Source organism: Syngnathoides biaculeatus, chromosome 3 (genome assembly GCF_019802595.1).
Source record: "Syngnathoides biaculeatus isolate LvHL_M chromosome 3, ASM1980259v1, whole genome shotgun sequence".
Taxonomy (NCBI): domain Eukaryota; kingdom Metazoa; phylum Chordata; class Actinopteri; order Syngnathiformes; family Syngnathidae; genus Syngnathoides; species Syngnathoides biaculeatus.
The window spans coordinates 35,936,748-35,955,592 of NC_084642.1; the positions used below are offsets into that span (position 1 = coordinate 35,936,748).

At 40.5% G+C, this 18,845-nt stretch overlaps 1 protein-coding gene across 2 annotated transcripts in view; it reads right to left on the reverse strand.

Moving 5' to 3' along the window:
• Nucleotides 1-267: 267 nt before the first annotated feature.
• LOC133498588 (EMILIN-1-A-like) overlaps nucleotides 268-18,845 on the reverse strand; it is a 45,671-nt gene continuing 27,093 nt past the window's right edge. For both annotated transcript variants that reach the window (XM_061815615.1, XM_061815616.1), the window contains 9 exons: nucleotides 13,550-13,723; nucleotides 12,445-13,458; nucleotides 10,180-10,483; nucleotides 7,878-8,123; nucleotides 7,545-7,793; nucleotides 7,194-7,385; nucleotides 4,107-4,214; nucleotides 3,011-3,145; nucleotides 268-2,803 (listed from right to left, as the gene is read on the reverse strand). In XM_061815615.1, the coding sequence (XP_061671599.1) occupies nucleotides 2,481-2,803; nucleotides 3,011-3,145; nucleotides 4,107-4,214; nucleotides 7,194-7,385; nucleotides 7,545-7,793; nucleotides 7,878-8,123; nucleotides 10,180-10,483; nucleotides 12,445-13,458; nucleotides 13,550-13,723 (2,745 nt within the window). In that variant the 3' untranslated portion in view covers nucleotides 268-2,480. The remainder of the gene's footprint in view (nucleotides 2,804-3,010; nucleotides 3,146-4,106; nucleotides 4,215-7,193; nucleotides 7,386-7,544; nucleotides 7,794-7,877; nucleotides 8,124-10,179; nucleotides 10,484-12,444; nucleotides 13,459-13,549; nucleotides 13,724-18,845) is intronic.

An 18,845-nucleotide genomic window follows, 5' to 3' on the forward strand; every position in this document is an offset into this window, starting at 1 on the left:
CACGGCTATTTTTCAGTCTTTTTTCATTCACTCAAATCACATGGCTGATAAAGCAACATGACCTCTTCAAGTATTTTGACATGTGAATCTGATCCATGATGCCTGGTATGCCATGAATATGCCCAACACCGTAGCAGCAGAAACATGCCAATATCATGATGCTTGCACCACTGTGGTTCACTGTCTTCACTGTGTACTGTGGCTTGAATCTGTCATGGGCAAGCGGCTGTGGGGTGGAACCAAATGCAGGACTCCAAGGCAAGGGCATGATATTCAAAGAGGTTTTATTCCAGAAGGAAGTTGAACATGAAAAGGCAGTCCAAAAGAGTAGGAAGCAAAAAAACGCTAGGCAACAGGCAAGCTCCAAAAAAACGTGCTCAAGGTCCGATGAGACAAACTTAGAAACATCGGCAAGACGTGGTCAAACTAAAGAGGCACAGGTTCGCTGTGACAAAGGAATGCTCTACACTAAACTTACGAACTTACGCACAGTAGCGAAGTTTCCTAGGATGCAGTAAAGCATACGCAACGAACTGCCGATGACACATTCACCACTTAAATGCTTGGTCAATTATTGTCCAAAATGTAACACAGGTTTGTGACAGCCATCAGAGGTGGTACCGCCTAGGGCAGTGGTTTGCCCATCCCCATCACAGGAAGCACCCTCCACGGCAGTGGCTTGGCCATGCCCCTGGCAGAATCCAGAGTTTGGGGGTCGTCTCACAAACTGTCTGTGGCCCCTGGACTCAAAAAGAACAATTTTACTCTCATCAGTCCACAAAATGTTCCTTCATTTCTTTTCAGGCCAGTTGATGTGTTCTTTACCAAATTGTAGCCTCTTCTGCACATACCTTTTTTTAAACAGAGGGACTTTGTGGGGAATTCTCGTAAATAGATTAGCTTCACAAAGACGTCTTCCCACTGCCACCGTATTTACAAGTAATTCCAGATTGTCTTTGATAATCCTGGAGATGATCAGTGGCTGAGCCTTTGCCAATCTGGATACTCTGCGATCCATTTTGATGGTTGTCGTCCATTTTCTGTCACTCGTCTAAGGTTTTGCTCTCCACTATAAGGTATTAAAAATCCTTTTATCTGAACAGCCTATATCGTTTTGCACCTCTTTTTAAGGTTTCCCCTCACCAAATACTGCTATTTTTGAACACACCCCTTTCAACATTTTGCCCAATTGCGCAGCCTTTCTGAGTGTGTATATCATGAATGCTGAGTCTGGTTGGTTTTCTGAGAATCTGCTCCAGCAATTGGTAAATTGTTTGCCATTTAGTAATAAAATATATACTGAAAACATGATTAATCTGCTTTGACACATTGGACTGCTATTATTTTGAACACTACAGTGTCTACTTTTTTACCTCACACACTTACTCATGCTCCTTCCCTACCATACAGTTAACCTTCCACGTCACAAGAATTAACTTTCAGCCACCACCGAATGCATGCTCCACCCAACCTCTGTGACCTCTCCCCATCTCTGGCATTCATGAAGGGATGTGATATGCAAATTGAAATGTAATATTATTTGAATGTCAATTTCAGTCCTTACCTGTCCAAAATATATATACAGTACATAAGAATGAACATGACAAATATGTCTACATTATTTAAATTGTGTACTCATTACATTCTCTTCTTAAAAACAAGGACATTGTACTCTTTTGTAAGACAGTATTTATAATATGCTCTTATTACAAAAATCTACAGTAGTAAACCACTGCAGATAGTAAACAAATACAGAATACTGCAAGAATCTATTTTCCTCTAATACTTGTCCATCAAGAGTATGTCTATTGAGTGGTTTAAAGGCATTTGGCAACACAAACAAACAAAATGTGCAACTTATGATAAAACATTCAAAACAGGAACTCTTACGAGTAAACTGAAGAGTATAGTTGCTTTCAGACTCACCATGCTTTTTTTTAAAACAAAGAAACAAACAAACAAAAAAAGAAACAGAAAAAAATGGCACAGTTTTCATAGTCATATGATCCCATGACAACCTCTGAGAAGGGGGATGAGTCAACAAACATACAGGTGGACCACAACAAACCACATATCCTCAGGACACCGCATTTAACATAAAGTTTCCTCTTACATTGCAGTCGGTTATCAGCATCTGAATTGCAATCAACACTGTAACCTCTAGGGATACACAGTTGGAGTAATGCAATCCTATTGTTTTTATCTATTTGAACCAATCCTGGGAAGGAGACTAGTAGGATAACCGCATAAAACTGGTTAAACAAGTTTTTTTGTGAGATGATCAGATATATTACAAAGAAACAAATCTTCTCAATACTGAATGTCTTGCTAAAGAAAAGTTCTTGTTCACTTCTAAATACCAAAGTGATATAATTGCTTTCGTCCCGCCTACAGTGGGCTGGTCTTGACTCATCTGGAAATTCTGTTATTCAGGTACTCTGTCCTTGTCATTTAGTGTTTTAAGCATAAGCAAGAAGCCATCACATATCTTCATAGAGCAGCATCCCACTAAATATGGTAAGTGGTTCCACAGAGTGGGCCAGTTTTCCCATCACCAAGTCGATGCAGACGGTATCCTGAGTCTGCAGAGGCAAGATGATATTGAAAACAGCCAGTGAGCCTGGAGAGGTTTTAACTTCTGCCACAGGATTGTTCTCCAGACCCTCAGGCTGATAGCCACCAGAATCCACACGGGCCATGCCATAGTTGGATTTGGATAGAACAGCCTCTATCTTCTCATTCTTGTGGCCTGTTAGGATGGCACTAAAAAAGTAGTGTCCATCAACTGGGGCAGTAAAAATACCTGTGAAGGAAAGATTTGGAGTTGGTTAATACCAAAAACATTCCTAGCATAAAGAAAATGTTCATCAATTGTCTTGATTTAACTGACATTTAAAGATCTGGGTTTATTTACTTTCATGAGGGACCAGGTCAGTTGTTGGCTTGTGATTCATAGGTGAAAGTAAATAAATCTCAAGACAATTCATTTTTTCCTGTAAATTAGGTTTACCTGTTCTGGGGTCATAGAAGTCGCCTTCATTAACAAAGATCTTGTCAAAAATGATGGTTCCTGCTCTCTCCATGGGAACAGTAAGGGCAGCGGAGAAGGACAATTTAGGTAAATGAGCATCAGCACCTGGTCGCCCTGAACATACACATTTTGAACAAATTAGTATCTGATTTAATCCCACACTTTTACAACAAATGAGTCCAGTATTGTTGTCTTCCAATGCTACTACTACAGTACTATATTTCTCATCAGTTTTATCTACGATTAGTTGGTGACATTTCAAGAGCTTTTGTGGTATGCGGAACCCTATATTTTATTTTATTTATTTTTATGTGTTTTCTAAAATTATTTCACAAGTGCATTCAATACGTTTTGTGGTCTGTATTTACAGAAATTGGTAATTGGTAAATTGTTTGCATATATATATGTATATTTACACTAAGGCTTAAAGTACTATCTGTTGAAATTAATCTCCCAGCTGTCTGAAGTTTCTCAATCTGCAGTTGGGATGTGTTATTGAGGAACAAGTGAGCTGCAGGATTTCCACTTGGGCAATTATCGAACAAAGTCAAAACTTCATCAGCCAGCTACACTAGACATAAAATACTTATAGCTAGTATAAAACCCCAAGAAACACCTGGGAGTGTTTTTGTTATTTTTAAAAAGAGACCACAATAATAATAATAATAAAGAAAGCAATACATTTCAAATATTACTTTTTCACTTTACTCAGGGTTGAGGGAATTGGAAACCATTTCAAATTTCAGTCAATTTTGGCTTAAAAGCTACAAGTGTGCTAAAAAAAAAAAAAAAAAAAATCAATACGAGGACAAATTCAATCTTTCCAGACAAAACCATACCGCAACAAGCCAAGATATACACTACGTCCACATCAATAAAACAGTGGCTGTACTAGCGGAAAATGACCGACTGTAAGTCCAAATGAAAATCTTTTAGGGGAGATGTAGAGGGCTGATTTCCACAGCAAAATCACAAGACACTGCAACAAAATAACTTATATATGAACTGCTACAGATTCTTAAATCGTCAGATTTCCCATGCTTAATATTGAAGCATAAAAATAGAAATGTTCTACCTGGTAGGCCACGTATTCCACTTTCTCCTGGTCTTCCAGAAGGTCCAGGTGGTCCTTGGGGACCTGGCAGCCCATTGAGGCCTCTTTCTCCTGGAAGTCCAGGTTGGCCTGTCATATTATGATAGTCGGGGTGGAGACGAAAATACAGTACATATCAATTCAAATAATTTTAAAAGGTAATCAATCCATTGTATTGATACTCGGAAATACATTGGATTTAAGCATGCTAGACTTTAAATGGATGCATATAGTATGTGTGTTTTCTCTTTTTTGTACTTTAAGTGGTTAAGTAGTTCAGCATTACTTAATGACGTTTTCCTGTCTGTGACGTCGAAAGAGATCGTGGGAGTATCAAACAGTGTATTTTTTTTCCTGTCACTTTTGAATGAGCCAATTTGAGATACAAGCCACATCTCCCATGATCCCTTGCTAAGGGGAACGGGGCTCAAACAAGATGCACATCTGCTGAAGGATCACAGACGACTGCGCAAAGCACAAAATTTAAGTATGGATGCACTTGCAGTAATTAAAACCGACTGAGGAGAAAAGATGATGGGTGGACGTAAGACAAATGTTTTCTTTTTATTTTGTTCTTTGCCCCAATTTTTTCTGACTGCTGTTGTCTACCACATGGGGAATACTATCCAAATAATAATAATAATAATAATAATAATAATATCCAAAGCCACTAAATATATGAAAATTTATCGAAATCGAAGACTGCTATCTCACCCATCTATCCATTATACAAACCGCTTATCCTCACAAGGGTCACGGGAGAGCCGGAGCCTAGCCCAGCTAGCTTTAGGCAAAAGGCGTACTACACCCTGAATTCGTCGCCAGTCAGTCGCAGGGCAGATATCAACACCATCACTGAGCGGGAATCGATCCCACGCTGCCTGCACCAAAGTCAGGCGTGTGTACCCCTACCGCTGCTCTCTCAAACCTTTTTTTTTTTTTCAAAACATCCAACTTTGGCTGTCCCTCTAATGAGCTAATTTCTTATCTTATCCAACCTGCTCACTCCTAGAGAGAACCTCAACATCTTCATTTCTGCTAACTCCAGTTCTGCTTCCTGTTGTCTCTTCAGTGCCACCATCTCTAGTCAACCTGCCCTCCCATGATAATCTTGTTTCATATTACAGGACACTTGTTTGAAGGGGAAAATGATCACTGGGGAACCACAACTCACTTCTAGGTGGATCCAGCAAGGATCGACTCATACCTGGAGAAAGTTCATGTTGCAATTGCAAATCATAGATAACAACATGGTGTGGCTGAAAGGACCCAGCAAACTATTCTCTTTCAAGAGTGCAATAAATTTGGAAAGAGCTGAAGTCAACAATGAAACAACTATAAACACCCTATGAGTTAATTGAGAACAGACCATTGTTAAAGTGAATCAGATTTTACTGCTACACTGGCACGTCTGCCTGGCTCTAATGTTGGACAACTTCAGCCAGAACAGGAGGTGACCAGTAGAAAGTGAGTTTGCGAAACAAGAATTTGTTCATGTGCTGTGAATATGTGATTCTGGTGATTTTCTTTTGGGGTGGCCCAAACTGGACATACTGTGAAAACAAATTATGCCAGTATACAGCAATATACTTTGTCCAAATAACCAAGTTTGTTTTTACTTGAAGAGTCATCAGAGCATAGCAGCTTGAAGGAGTGTGGGACTGTCATGTTCAAGGAGCAGTAATTCATTGTGGTTCAGTGCCAACTTGAGTAACTGATCCTTAGAGTTCCCATATCGGGTATTTCACACAATCAATACTTAACGCTGGTTAACCAATTGGTGGTACATAGCGGTTAAGTGGGTAGCACTATTGCCTCACAGCAAGAGCCTTTCTGTTACATATTGATTGGTTTGTTAGAAGCCACAGTACAAAAAGATAAAGTGCTATATATGTTAGGCAATTATTGTACTCAGTCTCTCACCCTATGATACCGAGGAAACGGTCAGGCTCAAGGTATGTGATTTAGAAAATGGCAGTACTGCATAAGTAATCCTATAAAATTATACCCACTGCACCGATGACAGCAACAGAAAGTTTGAGTAAACCAGTTCCAACTCTTAGTTGAAGTTCATGAAGTAACACTTTACTATAAAAGTGGCATGGAGTGGCACCAATCAACAGTTATTTCAGTTACTTTTGAATATCTAGAACATTTTGCTAATTGAAATGTGATTATTTCTAAGGAGTGAGGAAAATGTACAAAGTACTAGTTTGGAGCATGAATGGAGAAAAGTCAGAATGAAAAAGGAGGACACAAAATACTGATAATGTTGGAAAAAAGTGAAAATACAGGAATAAATAATTCATACGAGGAAAACATTATGTAACTTTCATGTTATGTACAGTAACTACTGTTTGCAATGTCAAATGTTAATCACAACAAAAAGTCAACACATCTTAACATATATTTCAGTAAATTCTGAGAAAACGTGAAATTTACAAAATCTGCTACATATATAAAGTGCCTCGAGGTAAGATCTGTTGTGAATTGGTGCTTTTTATATATTTGAATATATTCAATGAGTATGTTATTTTGTCTTCAAGAGAATGGTGAACAGAAATGAGCATGGTTTAAATGTTTGGAATAGAATAGAATTAGAGGTCCAATGATTAATTGATCAATCAAAACCCAATTGAGCATCAAATTAATCAATGACGATTAAGCTTTCAGAGATGTTGTTTAACTTCAAATTGTCCAAATCTTCAGAATTTCAGCCCCTCAACTGTCAAATAATACTTATATTTATTAGAATAATAAAGGAGACAGGTTTTTGTGTTTCCTCAAAATAAGACATTTGAAAACATGTTTCACTTTGCAAAATTAGCATTTTTGCTTGTTATCTGACACGTTAGAGATCAAACCAGTAATTGAATCAAAAGCAATTGAAGTGTGTGCATTTTCCACACTGTCAATTTGAGATAAGAAAGGAATAGGAATTTAAAAAGAAAGTTGTATTCCAATTAATCAATTAATCAAAAATAATCAGCAGAATAAATGATTATTAAAATAATTGTTAATTGCAGCCCTAAGTTGAATAGAATAGAATAGAATAGAATAGAGTCATACCAGTCAGGCCCTGGTCTGAGAAATTTTGCATCTCTTTCAAGATGTGGGTCAAACTAGAGTTGAGGTTTTTCATCCGGCTCTGGACATCATCCTGGTTCTTCTGTACAAAGTCAAGAATTCCTCCATGACGGATGACTGAGTTGTTTAGACCCGAAAAACATGTCCATAAGCTAGATACATGTTGGTTCAATCCTGAAAATGGGGCACAGGAGAGTAAATCACAAAACAAGACAATGAAATGTTCCCCAATTATCCTTTAAAAAGAGTATATGTTATATTAAAGCTTCCATCAGTGTCACATATTTAACCATTAAAACAATTCCAGAAGACTACTGAGTATAATGCATTTACCTTCCTTGATCTTGTGGATGGAGTCATAGACTCTGTCCAACCTTCCACAGACTCCTTCAAGTTTGGATAGCCTCTTCTCCAGCCCATCACCTGATCTCTTACAGTCTCCCATCTCTACCAGCATCGTGCTCTCAAAACGTCTGACGTCTTCGTCAACTCTCCCCAACCGGTCCTGACTTTTCTCAATGTGTTCTGAAACCTCCTGTTGTGTTTTGTCCAGTTCAGAAATAATCTTATCCTTTGTGTTTCCTGTCAATTGTTGGAGGATTAGAGAGTCACAGCATGTTCTGGAAAAGAACGTGTGCAGAGTAAGTTTGATTAAACTGAGCTCACCCAGGTCGGTGATGACGCTGCCATGCTTTTGTACCATGTGTTCAAGACCCTTCAAGGTGTCGTTTATAGAGCTAAAGGTCAGGATGACCTCAGACAATTCACCCTGCAATGTCTTCATCTGGTTGTTGTTAATGGAGCCTCCAATCACACTGTAACCATCTAAAGGCCTCTCGGCATCCAAACGGGGTCCATCTCCCCTGTTTCCTCCACTGGCACCAGTTAAACCGGTGGTACCAGAACCACCACCTAAAAAGTAAAGAAGATAAATCCTAAGGGAGAAAAATATTCACAAGTTTCTCGCTCCTGTTGCTAGAATGCATATGTCACAAAAGTTCCATTAAACAAAATCTCACAAATAATTAGGGGTGCACAGATGAGGTGTGCAGGTGAGCATGTGCACTTAAAATAACAATAGTGCCACAGATTTAAGTATATTTATAAACACTTTTACCTACCAAGCATTGTTCTGGGGCGGCAGAGAGAACTATGAACAGGTAAGGGCACTCTGCCCAAGCTTAACATAATGTGGAGCGTTGACGCACTCCTAACTGTTCTAAATGAAGAAGACTCTGCATCTTGCAGATCTGTTAATTGTTCCTATTAACTGAATTGCTCTTGTTCTTTGTTGTTGTTTGTTTGTTCTTTGTTTTGAATGTCGTACCGGGGGTGGGGCGTGGGGGGTTCGTCACCGACTGCTAAGACACATTCCTTGTGTGTTTCTACACACTTGGCCAATAAAGCTGATTCTAATTCTGGTCGATGGGGCCATATTAGTCTTATTGTTCGGGAATGAATTATTCAAACAAAAAATTTGAACGAAAATATTCAATGGAATCATTCATGAACTGATACCTATTGTTCTTGAATCTGATCCGTAGTGCAAAAAAAGATTGGGGACCACTGCCCTCGAGGACTGCGCCAAATAAGCTGATTGCACGGTCCCATGGTGCAAGTCTTTAAGGTTGTCTTCAAGTCTTTAAGTACAGTATCTGACTGTCACTTAACATTGTACAGTACAGGCTTTCTAGCACAACCTAAATAGTAATCGAACAGCAGCATTTTGTGTTTCTTTGCGTTCTTGATTTTATTTACCACTAGACGCCAATATATTGTAGAACAACAAATGCCTCTTGATTGTGCTATATTCATTCTTCCCTAAATATTTTATTTTAATTATATTGTTAGTTTCTGTTGCCAACGTTTTAAAAACAGGAAAACATAGAGACAAACAGACGCACTTACAGTCATACCAAGGGGCAATTTAGAGTGTTGCATATTTTTGGGATGTGGGAGGAAACCGGAGTGGCCGGAGAAAACCCATGCAGGCAAACTCCACACAGGGAGGGCCAGGCTTGAACCTGGGTCCTCAGAACTGTGAGGCCAACCCTTTTCAGCTGCTCCACCGTGCCGCCAAAACAGGATACAGATCAAGCAATTTATTTAAAGTGTGAAGGTTGAATTTTAAAAAAGTCACACCGAGAATTTTGATGGTCTATTAGTAATAAGAAGTTTTAGAAATGGTCTTTTAAAGAATCATGACTTTCTTCACGTTTATCACAAGAGTATTACATGTATATCACCGGAATTGTCTTTAAAAGATCTGTCAGACAATGCAGGTCCCATCACAATGTTTGACATTTTACATACAAACACAGCCAATGAAGTTGGTGGGTTGGGGGGAAAAAAATAAGCACCAAGCAACAGCCTCTGGTGGTCTTTTGCGTTGGGTTTTCTTCGGGTACTATTGTTTCCTCCCACATTCCAAAGACATGCATGGTAGGTTTATTGAAGACACTAAATTATCTGCAGGTCTAAACGGTTGTTTGTTTAAATGTGCCCTGTGATTGGCTAGTGACTGATTGAGGTTGGAACCCAGCTCATGCCCGCAGCAAGCAACGATCAGCTCCTGCACACTGCCACCCTCTTGGGTATAGGTGGAACAGGAGATGACCGAATGTGCACATAAATAAATAAGTAAATAAATAAATGCTGACTTTTGCTTTGTCAACTTTATATTTGCCATATTTTATCAAAGTTATCAAATATAAAACAAATGGGTTGGTCTGAGAACACCTTTCATTGTTGTGTAGGAATTGCACCATAAGAATAAAGTTTTCTGAATCAAAATCTTAGCTGGTATGCATTGAATGTGTTACTTTATCATTTTATCAACCTGACAGTGCCTTAGCCTTTACATATTTTTAGTGTATTTCTACTTTAATACCTTGTAATTTTATAAGCATTGAGTTACATCACAAGCCCAGGGCCATTTTGGACAACAAATTTAGACATTACAGCTTACATTTATTCGTGCACTGTGTGACATCCTCTCGCAGTAGACGAACTTCATCCTGCCAATGAGAGCACATCTGGTTGCAGCCAACCCCAGAGTCTATATTCATCTGGAGTCTGTTGATATGGTTCTGCAGATGCCCCAGTGCATCCCTGGAATGATTCCGCAGCTTCTGCAACTCGTCTTCCACTGTTCTACAGATTTCACAGTCCTCCCCGAGCAACTCCACCTCTGTCACAATGCGGTTAAAGTGCTCACTGTGATCCCCAGTCAAAATCTTGATCTTATGGATATCATGGCTCAGATCCAATACCTAAGTGATGAACAAAAATATGTTAATATTCATTCTAACATCATAGTATAATCTGTATTTACACTATTTCCAGTAGAGATGTACAAGAAAAAAAGAGCTTATTCTTCTATTTTCACCACAACTATTACATTTTTCCAATACTCTTGGATTTGTTTAGAAGATAAAACAAGTGAGGTTAGATTGAAGCAGAACCCATGTTTCAGAATCGAATTGGAGCTTCCTGTTCGGCTATAAGATGGACATGGTCAAATGTTGTGAGCAGGGCTTAACATTAACTTTTTTTGTTTTTGCTCACTTGCAACTCTGGCTAGTGGGCCCCCAGGATTAATAGCCATTTAACATTTTCACTAAACTCAATTTTGTTGTTGGGTAGGAGTTCCTTGCTAACTGAAATTAATCCCGACAAAATACATTCGTCAACGTGGGGTGTATTCCTCAATAGTGAAATCACTGAAATTTGGCCCTGGTTGTTACTACAACTGGAATGATTTGATTGGAAAACCATCAAAACGGTTCAGTTAAACTGTTTTGGTACGATCCGCTTGTGAGTCCTGTTCAGTTCATGCACACGTACCCTTTTCCTCCTACATTCACTAATGTGGCGAAGCAGTGATTGTGACCAGTATCACGAACAGTGCAAGCCAAGATGTATTTGCATATGGTTGCGGCAACGCATACAAGGTGCCTTCAGAAATCAATGTTAAGCCCCAACACTACTCTGAGAGTGTACATTCCAACGGGATTCTGAATTTCATCATGTTGCAGAGTGAAGACGATGAACTGTGAGTAACGCAGTCACAGTACCTGTTTGTGGCCATGTCAAAAAGTTGTGATCTTACATATAGAAAAGTACATTCTCAAACAACTTTAAACTGGTCTTATTGTTTTCAGTATTTCTTTGGCTTGCCAGAAACATCGTAGGGTAGGAAAGTAAGTTTGGCCGCATTTGCTAGAAAATGACATTACTGACACAAATCTTCACTAATACATAGCTTTGTGAGTCATAATTAGTTTTTTAGGGGGATGAGTCAGACCTACTTCAGTATACAAGGTTATACAATGCTGGGCTGTGGCAAGCCAGTCCCCATAAAATTTAATAAATACGCAAAGACCATTAATACCATTTACCCGATATGGATGTAAATACTCTCAAATTAAAGATAAAAGTCTGCGGTTAAAGCACATTGTGTTCATCTCAAGTTTAAATCCATTACAGTTTATATTGAAAGGCACGAAGATGCTAACAGTGTTCATGTCCCATGAATGAAGATAAGGGTGAGTTGCTTCACATATAATTTTATTAGATAGATAATATATTTACTCCTCTACACCATTGGATATGAATTATGAAACATGTCTGGCAATGTCATCTAAAACTCATTTATTAACTTGAACTTTCATTTAGGAGATTTTAGAAAGAGATTCAGACCAGTGTTGGTCACCCTTGGTTTAGAACATTTTTTTCACATGCCACTGACATAAATAGAACATTCATTTATTCATTCATTCATCTTCCATTGCACTTATGCTCACTAGGGTCGTGGGTGTGCTGAAGCCTATCCCAGCTATTTTCAGGCGAGGGGTGGCGTACACCCTGATCGGGTTGCCACGCCAGCCAATCTCAGATAAGTAGAACAGCAAATATATATAGTTTAGATTGCTAAAATAGAAATACGATATTAATACAAAAAATAAAACTATGTAAATGGTATGAAAACTTGTGTTTTTTTGAAAAGCAAAAGTAAAAAAAACGATTACACAAATAATATATTGTCCAAAAGTCAAGAATGTACCAAACCGAAAACCATAAACATAAAACCAAGATAAGAACCAAACTGTGGATTTTGTGAACAGTTCCAACCCTTGTTGTTACTGTTCTAAATGTTAGATTTGTTGATCTTAGTTATCTGAAAGAGTTGTATGTTAATGTTAAATTGTTTTAAAAGTACACTGGTATTTACCTTATCATTAAGAGAGTCTCCAGACACAGACAGGTCTTTGAGTTTTGTGTTAAAATGTCTAATTTGATCTTCATTGGCTATCACTCTCCACTCCAGTGATTTCCTCGTTGAATTATCTCTTTCCCCTGGTATTCCCGGTAATCCTCCTCTTCCCACAGTGCCACTTACTCCTTCGTTTACACCAAGGCCACCACCACTTCCACCAATGCTCCCTCTACTTCCACCGCTGCCAACACTACCACCACTAATGCCACCTTCATCTCCATCAGCAACAATGCCACCACCAGCACTCTCACCATGGCCTCCACCATTGATTGTTGTCCCTACTCCTCTTTCTCCTACCCCTCCCTCCCCCATGCTTCTACAACCACACTCCTCCATCTTCGTACTCAGGTTGTAGGTTCTGTATTCTAGCTTTGACAGTGTCTTATCATGTTCATTCACTCTTTGCTTCACAAGCCCCACATCTAGCTCCACATCTGTAATTCTGAAGGCCTGATCATCAAAGCGGTCCAGGAACACAGTCCGAAGCTCGCCAAGTTCTTTGTGAAAATAGTCCTTCAAATCATTTTCCAAATATGCACAGCTTTGCTCTGTTTGCTCCATAGTTCCATTGACCCGTTGTTCCAAATCCTTCAGTCGATTGTTTAGTTTATCCTCAGTTACTAAGCCATCCAAGCTGCTACCACTTCTTCCACCTTCACCACCATTCTCCCCTCCTCTGAAGCCTCCATCCTCATTGGTGTTCCTGCTTTCTGTTTTAAGATTGTTGTTCAGGCGGTTCTGTAGGACATCAAAGTTCTCAGCTGCTGAGCTAAACTTGCGCTCAGCATCTGTGACGCGGTTTTGGAGGTCATCAAGGGTGTCACAACATCCCTTTGAGCTGTCTCTTTCCCGCTGTAAGCCTTCAATTCCCTGTCGATAACGAACATCCATCACATTAAGCTGCTTCTCCAGGGCCCGAATTCTTTCCTGGTCTTCCTGTTGCTGCTGATCCAAGTCCTCCACACCGGCCTAAAAAGCATACAACATAAAATCCATTTTACTGTTACAAATGGTTTAATGAAGAAGTAATAGAAAATTATCGTAAAAATAAAATTAATACCTGACAGGAGGAACATGACAGTGAAACCCTTCTCTCAAGCTCCTTCAGGATCTCCTCCTTCAGTGAGTTTAAACTTTTTCCATTCAAACTTCCACCAGAAAGACCTCCTTCCAGATCATTCCCTTTTCCATTTACAAGATGATTGTTGATGCTTACGAGGGTTTTATCGTGAGCCTGTTATAAAAGAACAACAATCTGAATGAAATGGGGGAAAAAATTGAATGTACTGGAAAAATTTGCATCATGTTAAGAATTCATTAATATGCCATCTAATGTGGGGGAAACCAAAAATATTGAAAATTAAGAGTGATTTCACAACGTTTAGAACAATGCTTAATTTGAGAGCAATCATTTCATTGTCCTATGCAAAGACTAACCCTAGAGAAGGCCAGGAAAACAAGTTACTAAGGCTAATGATAAGCTTCAAAGCATTATTGATCTTAAATTGGTCATTGAGCCGGGGGGACGGGGTTCCTATGGAACTGAATATGTGCCAATAGGATTGGAAATAAAAATACCACTAAAAATGTTATATTTTTGTATAGTTATTTTGACTACATTTTAAAATTCACATTGTTATTTGAAAGTGATGACATTTTCAATAGCTGTATTTCAGTTTAACTTTTCAAGGTTAAATTCGGCAATTTAAAAAAAACACCCTCTCAAAATTCAAGCGCAATATTTTCAGTCTCCTCAGATTCAACTGGGTGAAATTCGCCGTCTGAAATTCAACTGGGTAAAATTTGCTGTCTGAAATTCAACCTCTAAATTCAGTGTAAAACAGGCAGGGTTACTTCAGTTCACAGACATTAGCAAAGGATGTCAGAACCCAACACCCAGCCAATCCAGTTACACTTTCTCAGCATGTGACATCACGTTGCATGTTCTACCCATGCCTGCGTGGGGTTTCTGTGGGCAGACCGGTTTCTTCCCACAACCCAAAAATATTCATTAAACACAACGCACCAGAGTTACTCTTTTTACCCTTAAAGCCCAACATCTCACATGTGTCTGCATTAAATGCATTGTTTTTGGTAGTTAAGGTCATATGTGACCCATTATCTGAACCGGAAGTATATTAGTAAATTTTCCAAATGTGATGTTTTTGTGTTCCTTTGATGCTTATTGATTAATTTAGTTAGTACATACCATTTTAAAAGAGTATTTCGATTTCTTATGTGCTCTAGGGTTAATTTGAGACTCTAAATTGACCCTGGGTGTGATTGTGAATGTGACTGTTGTCTGTCTCCATGTGCAATGGGGATTGGCTAGCAACCACTTCAGGGTGTACACCACCTCTCAACTGAAGGTAGCTGGGACAGGTTGCAGCATGGCTGCAACCCATGTGAAGAGAAGTGGTACAAAGTAATTAATCAATGGATGTATTCTGTGAGTATAAAATATTTCCAAAATGGTAGTATCATATGGTATGTCAAGTTGTATCATGATTTTCTCACTTTAAGCAGACATCTAAAGGAGAATTCTTTTTAAATTCAGGAATAATGGTGTCACAATATTTTTTTTAATTACTTAATGAAATAGTAGAATTATATAAATTGGCATACAGCAGTTTTTCCTTTCACAGTAAATTGTGGATGGTAGCCAACTTTCTTGGAACACAATAAACACCTCACCTTTGAGTAAAATGAGAAATGGTGGAAAATGCAGTTCTTGATTAAACAAACCTAAATACTGACACGAGATCTGCAAACTCAATAAACACTATAAACTCTCCAAACGCTAGTAACTTATACAAACTATCAAGTATTTATACAAACACTGAGCTGATGGCAAATATGTATAAATAAAATAAAATTTAAGAATACACATTTTGAATGGAGCCTGGATGCAGTGCTTATATTGCTGTCAAACATCACGCCAAATTCCCGAGCACTTCTGGAATTGGCCACGTGGTACAGCTGGGCAGCGAGCCTTGGAACGTCATGCTTCCTGGTTCCTCCCACAAATGAAGCAAGCCTCGATACCCGCTTTGCGGAAACCCCCCTTCCATTACCTGACACACAATTCTCATCGCAGCCACTTCACATTCAGCTTGAAACCAGTCCAGTAACACTTACTTGATGATGCCAACAGAACTAAATCATCTGTAAAAAACAGAAATGTAATACTGAGCCCACCAAACCGGAACCCCTCTATGCCTCAGCTGCGGCAAGTGATTCTCTCCATAAGTGATAATACAGAATTGATGATAAAGGGCTGGCATGGCGAAGTCCAACTTTCACAGGAAACAAGTCCGATTAACTGCCGCCAATGTGAACAAAACTATGACACTACACACTTCTACAGGAAACAAACACCCTGTATCAGGAAGTTTGGTACCCCATAAGACAAGACCTCCCGCAGGACTCCCCGAGGGACATGGTCGAATGCCCTCTCCGATGCCACAAAACACATGTAGATTTATTGGGCGAACTCCCATGCACCCTGGAGGACCCTGCGAAGGGTAAGGAGCTGCTCCACTGTTCCACGGCCAGGACTAAAACCACACTGCTCCTCCTGAATCTGACATTCGACTTCCTGATGGATCCTCCTCTGCAGAACCCCTGAATAGACCTGACCAGGAAGCTGAGGAGAGTGATTCCATTGTAGTTGAAAAATACCCTCCAGTACCCCTTATTAAAAAAAAGGGACCACCACCCCAGTCTGCAAATCCAAAGGCACTGTCCCTGATGTCCATGCGATGTTGCAGATGCGGGTCAACCAGGAGAGCCCCACAACATCCAGAGCTTTTAGGAAGTATGGGTGAATCTTATCCACCCTGGAGGCTAACCACCAATAAGTTTTTTAATGACCTCGGTGACCTAAACCCTAGCGATAGAAGAGCCTGCCTCAGAGAACCCAGACCCTGCTTACTTATGGGAAGGCCTGTCAGTGGAACTGAGGAGGTCTTCAGAGTGTTCTCCCCACTGACTCACAACATCCCAATTTGAAGTCAACAGTGCCCTATTCTCATGATACACAGTGTTGAGGGTGCACTGCTTCCCCTTCCTGAGACGCCGGACGGTGGACCAGAATTTCTTCAAAGCCGCCTTGAAGTCGCTTTCCATGGCCTCACCGAACTCCTCCCATGCCCGTGTTTTTGCCTGAGCGATCACCAAAGCTGCATTCTGCCTTGCCAGCCAGTACCCATCAGCTGCCTTGGGAGTCTCGCAGGCCAAAAAGCCTCAACAGGACTCATTGTTCAGCTTGTCGGCACACCTCACTCTTGGTGACCACCAACGTATTGGGGAATTGCCACCACAATAGGCACAGACCACATTATGGCCACAGCTCCGATCGGCCACCTCAACAATGGAGATGCCCAACATAGTTCACTTGGACTCAATGTCCCCAGCCTGCCTTGAAAATGCTAACAAGGTTTTGTCAGAGGTAAGAGTTGAAACTCCTTTTGACAGGGGAATCTGCCAGTCTTTCCCAGCAGACCCTTACAAAACCTGTCTTCTCGGACCAGTATCTTCCCCCACAATCAGAGCCAACTCACCACCAGGTGGTGATCGGTTGACAGCTCCAACCCTCTCTTCACCCAAGTGTCCAAGACATGCGGCTACAACTCCGATAACATGACTACAAAGTCGATTATCCGACTGCAACCTAGGGTGTCCTGGTGCCAAGTGCACATTTGGACACCCTTGTGCCCAAATATGGTGTTTGTTATCGACAATGCATGATGATCACATAAGTCCAGTAACAGAATATCACTTGGGTTCTGATCAGGGGTGGGAGTTTGGGGGTTCTTCTCAATCACTGTCATTGCCTACATGAGCACTGAACTCCCCCGGTAGAATGATGGCGTCCCCAGGGACCGCTCTCCACCCCTCCCTCTAAGGACTGAAAAAAGGGCTGGTCCTGTTGTTTGGTATATAGGCACAAACAAAAGTCAGAACCAGTACCCCCACCCGACGGCGGAGGCCGGTCACCCTCTCATCCACCAGGGTGAACCCCAACATACAAGTGCAAAGCTGAGGGGCAATAAGTATACCCTGACCTGCTCAGTGCCTCTCACCATTGTAAACTCCAGAGTGGAACAGAGTCCAACCCCTCTCAAGAGGACTGGTACCAGAGCCCAAGTGGTGTGTGGAGGAGAGTCCGACTATGTGTAGTCGTAATTTCCCGAACTTCTACACCATCTGGGGTTCTTTCCCTGCCAGAGAGGTGACACCCCATGTCCCTAAAGCTAGTTTCTGAAGATGGGGATCAGATTGCCAAGGTCCCCATCTTTGGGTCTCACCCAGGTCACATTACACCAACCCCTATGGCCCCCCTCACAGGTGGTGAGCCCATAGGAAAGGGGACCCACGTCACCCTTTCGGGCTGTGCCCGGCCACCAGGCGCTCACCTTTGCGCCAGCTCTTCCTTTAAAATAACCCCGACTCCATTTTTCTTCCCATGTACTCCATGGTAAAATAATTTAAACCCTGCTCCTAAACATCTAGCCTTACTACCTTTCCATCTGCTCTCTTGGCTGCATAATATATCAACCTTTCTCCCAATCATTATGTCAACCAACCCCTGAGCTTTTCAAGTCCTAGTCCCAACATTCAAAGTCCCTACACTCAGTTGTAGGCTCTGTGTATTCCTGTTCTTCTTCTCTTGATGAATCCACTTTCCTCCTCTTCTTTGTCTTTGACCCACAGTACCTGAATTCCCACCAATGCTCTGCAGGTTAACAGTCCCAGAGGTGGACGTTGTTAACCCAGGCTCCAACCGATCCGGTATGGTATTCTTTAAATGAACGCTCATATTTGGCAAAGTTTTAAGCCGGATGCCTTTCCTGATGCAACCCTCTGCATTTTTCCAGGCTTGGGACCGCCCCATAGATTGCACTGGCTTATGCCATAGGCCTGCATTCAAATGTCTTGCTATTTGGTGCAATTTTAACCAGAAACCAGTTTAGTTTATATTTTCTAAAGAAATCAAGAAACAAATAATAAGATAGGCTAGAGGTAACCTGTTGTCTAACAACGAGATGCGTTTGTCATCAAATCGTTGGTGTTGAAGAAACATCAAATGTGAGTAACTACATAACTTGTACGACCCAATAATTTAATAATAATATTATTATTATTTATATGATATTATCCTTTATATTTTCATACTCGAACCTTACTTACCCACACACCCTTTTAACTTTAACATAGATTAGGTAGTATGTGAATTGTGTACCTTAAGTGCTGACTTTGTTCATTCGATTGCTTTTATTTGACTATCTGCAGCCCGATGGGAGGCACAACCTTGTGCATCCTGCCGGTCCTTAGCCCGGGTAAATGTAGAGGGT